General features: G+C 44.3%; 1 protein-coding gene across 5 annotated transcripts in view; it reads right to left on the bottom strand.

Annotated features, from left to right (window-relative positions):
• Positions 1-3,003: 3,003 nt before the first annotated feature.
• Positions 3,004-9,238, bottom strand: part of LOC134046399 (WASH complex subunit 2A-like) — a 37,071-nt gene continuing 30,836 nt past the window's right edge. For all 5 annotated transcript variants that reach the window (XM_062496835.1, XM_062496838.1, XM_062496839.1 and 2 more), the window contains 3 exons: positions 7,473-8,072; positions 6,673-6,847; positions 3,004-3,485 (listed from right to left, as the gene is read on the bottom strand). In XM_062496835.1, coding sequence (XP_062352819.1) covers positions 3,349-3,485; positions 6,673-6,847; positions 7,473-8,072 — 912 coding nt within the window. In that variant the 3' untranslated portion in view covers positions 3,004-3,348. The remainder of the gene's footprint in view (positions 3,486-6,672; positions 6,848-7,472; positions 8,073-9,238) is intronic.

Raw genomic sequence — 9,238 nt, 5'->3', positions numbered from 1 at the left:
CCTCGGAGCCGCCGCCGCAGGGCTCCCGCAGGAGCGGCGCTCCCGAAGGCCCGGAACCCACCGCGCCAAGGCGGGGCCTCACCTCATCTGCCGCCGCCGGGCCCGCTCGGGGGGAGACACGGTTCCCCTCCTCCCGCGCCGCCCCCCCCCCCCCCCGACCCCCCCCCCGCAGCTGCCGGAGCCGGCCGGGCCCGGCGGGACGCGCGGACCGGGAGTGCAGCCGAAGCCGCCGGGGGGGCAGGACTGGGAGGTGCCGCCCGGCAGTCCCCGCGCCGCCCCGCCCCGTGACGGCTCCTGCCGCGGGCCAATGGGGCGCCAGCTCTCACGAACGTCGGCCAATCAGCGTCCCCGGGGGCGGGGCTCGCGGTGCCTCAGGGGCGGGCGCCCGCCGGGCCTCTTGTTGTGGTCGTTAAGACGCGGGGCGGTAGCGCGTGCGCGGGGAAGGACCCGGATACGCTTGCCTATGCCGGGGAGCGCCGAAGGCCGGGCGGGATGGGGGTTCGGGCAGCCCCGGCCCGCGGGAGCCATCCCTGCTCAGGGCCGGGGGTAACGGGATGGGCTTTCAGGTCCCTTCCGCCCCGAACCGCTGAGTCTGTGCAACGCCCCCAGCGGTACCGCTGGACACGTGACAGCGGCGGCGGCCGCGCTGCCTCCTGGGGCACGGAGTGCGGCGGGGCCGGGGGGGGGGGGCAGCCAGGGCAGCTTCAGGCTCAGGTAGCTCCGGCCGCTCGCGGCACCGCCGGCCCTTGCTCAGGGCCGAGCCGCAGAGTCAGCGGCCGATGGCTCCCGGGCATTGCCGGTGTGTCGGAGCGCAGCGCTGGGCCCAGGAGGCAGGGGTTGTCCCGCTGTTCCCAGCCCGGACACGAACATTCCCGCCCCTGGCAAGGGCCAGGCGCTGCTCTGGGACACCTTCACTTATGCTCCCGTTTCAGTGTGAGGTGGCCGGGACAAGCTCTAAAAGCAGCGCGGGCCTTGAATGATCACAGGCTAGAGAAAACAAGCTTATCCCATTAGCAGGTGCTAATCACATTAACTACTTTACTTTCCATTTGGGTTTTAAAATACGCAAGACCTACCCTGTGACTCGGTGTTAGGTTTCAGGCCCAGTTAAAACTGTGGCTTTTGAGAAGCACAGAGTGGGTATGGGAACCTGTCACAGCTTCTGGATGCTGTAATACTGAGCCTTCAGCTCTGCCCTTCCCATAATATGCAGATGGGGTTTATCGAATTTGCAAAAAAACCCAAACCACCAAACCTGAAAAGTAAACCAACATTCAAAAAACCTCCAATCACCGAAAAGCCAACATCACCCAGAAACAAACCCTCTTGCCAGTTCAAAAAGTCACCCTTCAGACCAAGGCCTCCCAGAAGTGAAGTGCCTAGTACTGTCTAAAATTGAGGAGTACACATATTAAAATGTGAAGAGACATGGGGAAAAGCACGAAGACTCTCCCTCTGGGAGCTTAGAAAGACAAGACGGGAAGAAAGTTTCCAATCTACATCATGGAAACTTACACTATGAAGAGCTTTTCTCTGCTGAGCTTTCATATGGAAGTTTAAGAAACATTAAGGCAGGAGCTTTTTTTTTTCTCTAAGAGCTTTTGGCCCTCTGGGTTCTTAGCTTCTAAACAGCCCTCTTTGCAATGCTATTAGAAATTATTAATGTGAAAGGCCAAGAAGAAAGATGCAGAAAAGATACCTAAGAATTCACCATCTTTCTTCTTCCATCATATCTTTGAAGCCCTTCTAAGCACAGAGAAAGGAGCAAAGAAGCAGTCCAAATCATGTATGAGGCATATGCAACAGATGTAATGCCTATAAATAAAGTTCAAGTGCTTTCACTGCAGATACCAATTTGCAAATAGCCCCCACTCTCTTTTTCAAGCTGCTACTCCCAGCTTACCCCCCACTTAACATGAATCATTGCCAGGCCCACCTATGGTGCAAATCAATACATCATGTTTCTTCTTTATCCCTTCCAACTGCTCCTTCTGCTTCACCCTCATTAGTGCTAGATGTTTCAGCTGTAGTATTTACTGTGCCTGATAAAGGAAATTCAACTTGAGAAACAAGAGACCAAAGCAGATGTCTCAGAATGAGGACTTCAGTGCAAATGGAGGTTGATCTCAAAGAGGTCCTCTGAGCACATGCTTTAAATTCACAGCAGAACAGTTTTAAGAGTCCAAGATAAAGTATCATAAAAGCAGTGAATCTAGTCAGAATTGCAGGCAGTCACTTGTACAATAAAATAAACATTTGATCCTCCCGCATTAATGCATTTGCTCTGCTCGTATGCATGCATGAGAGCAAGCATCTGCCACTAGGTATAAAGTATGGTTAATGGCATCTCTTCCAGAAGGGAATCTAGAAAATATAGGACACAAAGTTAAACCAAATACATCTGACTGTTAGAGGGATTCTGGAGTAGCAACCTCCTGTATACAGCTTACACTGTTATGGATGAGAAGGGAAAGCAGACAGCAAGCCTTTAGGCACAAAAGAATCTTTGCATAAAGTACGTTTTTCATAGGCTTGTTAGTCTGGAGGTGACCAAGTGGGCTCCGAAAACCACCATGGACTTTGTGAAAATTGTTATTTGCAAAACTCTGGCAGCTCCATGCAGGTCAAAAATCTCATTTAATGGCCTACAGCTTGAACAGAAGACTGTTAGGTTTCTGTTGTCTTCATGGACCACTCAGTGCTCATTTGTAACACGCCCTTCCTGGCAGAGAAGCATTAGCCGTCGTTATTTTTATAGCCCACATTAGCTGCCTATATGAAATACCTCATTCAAGCTGGTGTCTAGTCCAGCTCTGAGAATTCCTAATTGCTTTATTCTGTAAGAGCAGCTGTACCTGATACTGAACCCAGCCTTACCCTCCCATTAGCTCAGTAGGTGGCAGCTGACCCAGACAAGGCAGGGCAGTAGTTTTGGCTGCTTTCAAGTCACGATGCAGACATTCTAAGCAAGAGCTAAAGAGGAAAGTAAGACATGGAGACAGATGAAGTTTAACAGACTCCATTTACTATTTAACAATTATTTTAGCTATAGATCTGTTCAATAAAACAAACTATACTTTATATAATAGATTACTTCACTGCAGGTATTGCACAGGCTTTATTCATCTCAGCACCATGGAAAACATGATAGCAGGTTACTGTATTTTTTAAAAAATATATAATTTAGCAGAATTAGACTAGCACAAGAGAATACTAACCATTTTAAATGGGCAATCTCATTTTAATATCCATGTCCATCTCATTCCAGTTCTACTGAATTAGAGAATCCAGAGTATTAGTACAGGACAGGGCTAAGGAAGGCTGCTTCTCTGCAACATAACCCCTTGACTACTGGCCTCCAAAGGCATTCAGCGGGTCATCAAATGTGCTCAGGATCTTGCTCTCAGATTTTGCTTCTGAGGTTGCCTGGGAAGATCTGGTTTTAGGAGTAGGTATCTTGACTTGGCTGCTAGAGAAGATATCATCTAAAGAAGGGAAACAAAAAAAAAAGATTTTAATATGAAGTGACTACTAAAAAGAAGCAACACTGTACACAAGAGACTCCATGACACAGCAGTGACTGCCAAGGACATTCTGTGATAAATGCTTTCCTGCTACTTGAAATTCTGGATGCATTTGTAAGGACATACATGGGAGCTGTTAGCTGTAATATTTTTTTCTTAGTGGACAGCATAATACTTGTATTTTATAACATGTTCAGGCTCTCATAAGCATTTGTAAAGTTTAATTTAATAAATTTAATTTAAAATTTAATTTAATATTTAATAAATTAAAGCACCACAATAAATTCTATCATCCAAGTTCCAGATAGCATCCCTCTTATTTAGAACATTAGTGTCTGAGGAACCTGAGAGATCCAAGAGCTGTGAAGTCATTGCTATAGAAAATCAGAAAAGATGGTAGCTGCTAGTAGCTACTGTGGTGATATTCACTAATCACAAGTCTAATCTACAGCACAGTAAGAACATAATATAAATCCCCTTAGAACAGACCATTGCTAAGATGCAAGGAAGCAGAAAGCTACAACCACCATCCTGATAAATATTCAAAAGGTCTGTCTACAGTCTTGAATCAAGGCTTCCCACCACCTTCCTCAATACAAGCATATCTGTTGTGAAAACTAGGACCACAAAGTGGAAAAATATCACACTGCCATTAAGGGCAACAATAGGCAGAAATTAAATCATCCAACCCAGATAGCCTGTATCAGCCACAGAGCTCACAGTCCTACAGTTCTTGATGTGGCTTTAATTGCTTGTGTTTAGGACTGTGCTCATGAAAGAGATGAAGCTGCTACCATGCACATGCTGAGGGGTTGCCCTGAGGTGTCCTGAGTGTACACAACAGTGTATCTCGTACTCTAAGAAATGTAGGACACTCAGATCATGCAGGTGGAGTATAAAAACAAAAAATGACAAGGCTTAGATATGAGGATCGCTAGTGATTCTCAAGGCCAGTGTAAATAGCACATAACTGGTCTTCAATCCCTATGAAGAAAATATGGATGTTATGTAGAGGTTAATATAGCCACTGAGTCTAGCATGGTTCTAACAACACCAAGGTTGTGGGTTTGATCCCCATATGGGCCATTCATGCAAGAGCTGGACTTGATGATCCTTGTGGGTCCCTTCCAACTCATTGGAATATTCTGTGAATTACTAGTCCAGAGTATAAAAACTACTAGTATTTCAATCTTCACCACGTAGCCTAACCTTGGGCAGAGGCCAAGAACAATGTGGTCTATCACAATGTGTTTCCCTGTCTCTTCTCACTCTTTCCAATTCAGCATGTGTCTGCTACTGTGCTGATCATAGAGATTACACAGGAATAATCCAGGACCACATTTCAGCACCAGAGCAGTTTAGAAAGGCAGCAAAACATTGTAATCCCCCACTGGCATCACTCCAAAGCAAGAAGCTATCACATGGATTAGCTTTACAGCAGAGAGGAAGTACAGTGAGTACCATAAGCCGTAGAGGTATCACTTCCATTTTTTATAAAGAGGCTTAAAGTACAGGACAGTTTTACCCAGGGAAAACACAGTATTTGTCAGAGTGCAAGAAAGCTCAGTCACCATTTTGAAGACAGGCAGAGGTGACATCAGCTATAAGCTGACTGAGGACTGTAGTGACTGGAAGCTGTGGCAGGATGAAAGAAAACAGCCTGCAGCCTTCACACCCCTCAAACTGCAGCTGAAATTTACTGTTTCATTTGCAGCAGAAAGGTTCTCCTAAGACAACAATATACAGCTCTGTAAAAGTGCTACCACAATCACTTAAGCTAGCCTGTAATGTGAAACGTAGCCAAGTGCCAGTTCCACAGCTCTACTGCCAGTGGAACAGCCTCATCTTCAGGCATCTCCCTGCACTCCTGTTGGTGTTTTTGGAGCTCCGTGGGCACTAAGGAGCTGCATGCCAATGGCTGTAGCACTGAACAGTCACCACTCTACAGGAAGATTAAGTCCATCAGATGTGGGTGCTTTAGGTGCAACAGGCATCAAGATCAGCTGTGACATCAAACACAAAGCTTTAGCACCAGAGTTGACGTCAAAAGTGAAGTACAAACAACAAGTTCTGTTGTGGCTACTTTTCAAGTGGCATTCTACTACTATTTTTATCAACATTCAGTTCAGATTTTTGTGCTGAATATTTGGAAGGGGTTTGGCAAATTCTTTCACTTACTATAGACTACGTGAAAAACTGTAAATTATTATTTACAATGAAACAAGATTTAAAAAAAGTCATCCAGTATATATTTCAAATACCTTCCTAACAAACCTTTAAGTCTTAATTTTTATATCAATCAAGAAGATTTTGAAATCTCAAGATGCTCATTCTCTGGCAAATTTTTTAGCACATTTACAGTCTTCAGCCATCAGGCTAGAGTATTGTGCAGCAGTCCAAGTAAAACAGTAAGTCAGGTTCAATTTGAGTAAGCTAGAGGGAATGAAGACTTGACAAGAACAAAAGCTAGATAAGAAATTTTGTCTTAGAAAAGAAATACCTGCAGTCTCAAAGAAGAGCTATGAACATGAAGAGCCTGAGAACAGACACACTTGAGAATCACATTACTTTCTGTATCTCTGCTGATGGAGAAGAAAGGAGCATGCTTTGCACATCATTTCACATTACTACTTGCTGTTTTTTCAACAAATTATATATAGCATATCTTTGCTTTCAGGTGTAGTATCTTTAAATTGTCCTGGGTACATGAATGTAAACAAAATCTTATGGGCTCCAAGGTAGTTAACACAATAGTGAAGGTGGGATGGGCAGAGGTGCTAATTTGTTCTTATCAGTGACCCATCTGAAAGTACAAAAAATACAGAAAGCTGTGCAAATTGAAATATGGAATCTGTCTCATATAAACACATGAGATGAGTCTCTTAGAAACTTGTCTGGAGTAATTCCCTACAGGAATTAAGCTTTTTCTCAGAACAATTTTATACTCTTTCCTAAATTACTTAAATGCCATGCTAGTTCTTATAAATCTAGAAAGTTCTCATCCACGGTTAAAATCCAAAGATGACCAGAGATTTCAGAGCAGTTGAAAGTAAAAGAAATCAAAGGGCTCTAAAACATCTTAGATGAATGCAACTCAGGACAATATTACAAGACTAGCAGCAAGATTTTTACTTCTACATATACTTACCCATATCATCATCAAATATGGATTTTTGTTCCACCTTCTTCTTGGTCTTCTTTTCTTTTGGTTTTGCAGTTAGATCCGCAAAAATATCAATGTTATCATCAAACAGGTTAGTCTCTGGCATTTTCTCTTTCATTTTGGTCATTGGCTTAATTGCCTCAGTAGCAAATATATCATCCTTGGAGAAAAACATAGCTCTCATCAATCCACAACACACTTCAAGAGAATAGTCAAATTATCTGTACACAGCAGCTGAGATGTTTAGAAGACTTGAGTTTCCTCAGCTTATCAGACAAAGGTTGAACTCAGTGATCTGAGAGGTCTTTGACAACCTAACTAGCAAGAGGTTTGAGACCCTTTTCCTCATGGGGGACTTGGCAGAAGTGCCTTAGTACTAGATTATATCCAGGTCAAGTACAGCACACAGAGGCCCGTATCAAGTGCCCAGCCCACCAATTTTTTGCCTTTTTAAAGTATTATTTAACTGCTGGGAATTGTACAGATAGTTAACAACTGAGAACCAAACACCTAATTATTCTGAAAAAGATACATTGTCGCAGCACATTCAGTGCATGACAGCTCTGTATTAAGGCTCCACCTTTTAAACTGCTGCTGCTAGTTAGGGGCTGAACAACCAAAGAAAGAGTTTCTATATCCCAGCAGTGGAGCAGGATTGAGAGTTTACTTCACTCCCTTATCCTGCACACCCCATCCTATTCAGCAGCCTCCATTAAGCCTAAATTTGAGGGATCTGCATATGGCCCTGGGGAACAAAAAAACCATCTGGCAGGTTCAGCCATTACCTCAAAGATATCTTGGGCAGTATGGTCACCTGCTTGGTGGACAGCAGATTTTAACTCCTTTTTTCCAATTTTCTGAGAGGTAAAGAGAGATTCTTCTTCCTCCTCCAAAAAAGGTATAGGGCTGCTTTTTGTTGAAGACTTGTGTTGTACAGGCTGGAGGAGATCATTGCTGTCCTGATCACCTAGATCAGGCTTTTTCTCCCTGCCCTTTATGGGTTTGTTAGCCATACTGTCTGTCATTTCCTCCAACTTTGATTGTGCAGCTGGTCTGGATGTTGAGCTGCTTGCAAAAAGGTCCTCAGATTCAAACAGATCATCCCCGTTTTCTGTGGATTCTGGAGGAAGGAGTTTGTTTGTCCCAGCAGACAAAACACTGCTGTGAGCTGGCAGTGACAAGCTAGAGAGAAAGCCATTTTCCTTGGATTCTGCTTCAGCAGCAAGGGCCTCTTTTATGTTCACTACTGCTGACATCTGTTTTGGTAGAGAGAATTGTGGCTCTTTAGCAGTGTCCACCTCCTCACTTGCTTCAGCCTCTTGGGCAGCCAGACGGCGCGCCATTCTGCTAGGGGGTCTGCGCTTCCCTGGAACCCTGATCCTGGTCTGCAAGGAAGGAGGAAAAGCAAAGCACCATCATATATAAAGGTAAAGGCCCACTGGACACTCAAGCTTGGAGTAGTTTGGAGAAAGATTCAGAAATATAACCCAGGATTTCTGATTTGCTGCCCTTAGTCATTCCACAGTGGTAGAACTGGTGCATAAAAGCAACAGCACTCGCAAATAGAGTCACAACAGGTCAGCAAGCCACTCTGGCCCCTTGGCTGTAGGTAATACCTTAGTCAGCCTATCATCTTGCCAATCTAGGGCCTTTTACAGTTCAAGCCATGACTAATTGCATTTTCCACACAATTTCATTTGATGCATAGCCCACTGCAGTTAATCGCTGCTTTTAAGGAAGCCCCCTGCAAGTTTCCATCAGAGCCTCTCCCCTATCCCACATGGACAGGAGTATTTACATGGGTAGGAAATGGATCACTGCAACCTCTTGAACCTTTTGTTAATTGCTTCATGCACTGTTCTTTGAAAGGGCAGGCAGAATGCTGGGCAGGTTGCTTTGTTCCAGCTGTTGGAAAAAAGTCCACTCGACTGGATATATTTACACTCAAACTTGAAAGGTTGAAGAAACAATGACATGCCAAAATTACAACATCTAACCTGAGCCACAAAAACCATTCACAGTATAGTTACCAAGATTCTTCTTCTCAGATAACTTCTGTAAAAAAACATGCATCATCACTACACTAAAATGAACATTCAAGGTTGATAATATGCAGCTACAGGCACTGTATTATTTGCAGGCCTGTCTATTTATAAGTATCACAATAGAGAGCTTTATCTGTTGGAACATGCTGCTGTTGGAAACAACTGTGCCTACATAGTAATGCACCAGGATGATGTACAAGCTTCACACCCATTTGTCACTAAGGGGTCATGTCAGCCATTGTGGTGACAGCTGCTGCACCTTGCCAAGTCATTTCTGCTGCTCATCTAGTAATGAACAGCCTCATCAGCATTAAAGGAAGAAAGAATCAAAGTTAAGATTTTAAGTTTTCTTACTCAAATTGCTGCTTTCAGGAAACCCCACAGACTTATAAAATCATAGGCACCTAAATGAAACCTTAACTACATGGCTGACACTTCCATTTTTTAAAGAACCACTAAGTCTTTAATTAGAATATGCCTTTTGCAGTCCATATAGTAGAAAGTAT

The sequence above is a fragment of the Cinclus cinclus genome, chromosome 7, assembly GCF_963662255.1.
Source record: "Cinclus cinclus chromosome 7, bCinCin1.1, whole genome shotgun sequence".
NCBI classification, from domain to species: domain Eukaryota; kingdom Metazoa; phylum Chordata; class Aves; order Passeriformes; family Cinclidae; genus Cinclus; species Cinclus cinclus.
This window is presented reverse-complemented; position numbering and strand designations above follow the sequence as displayed.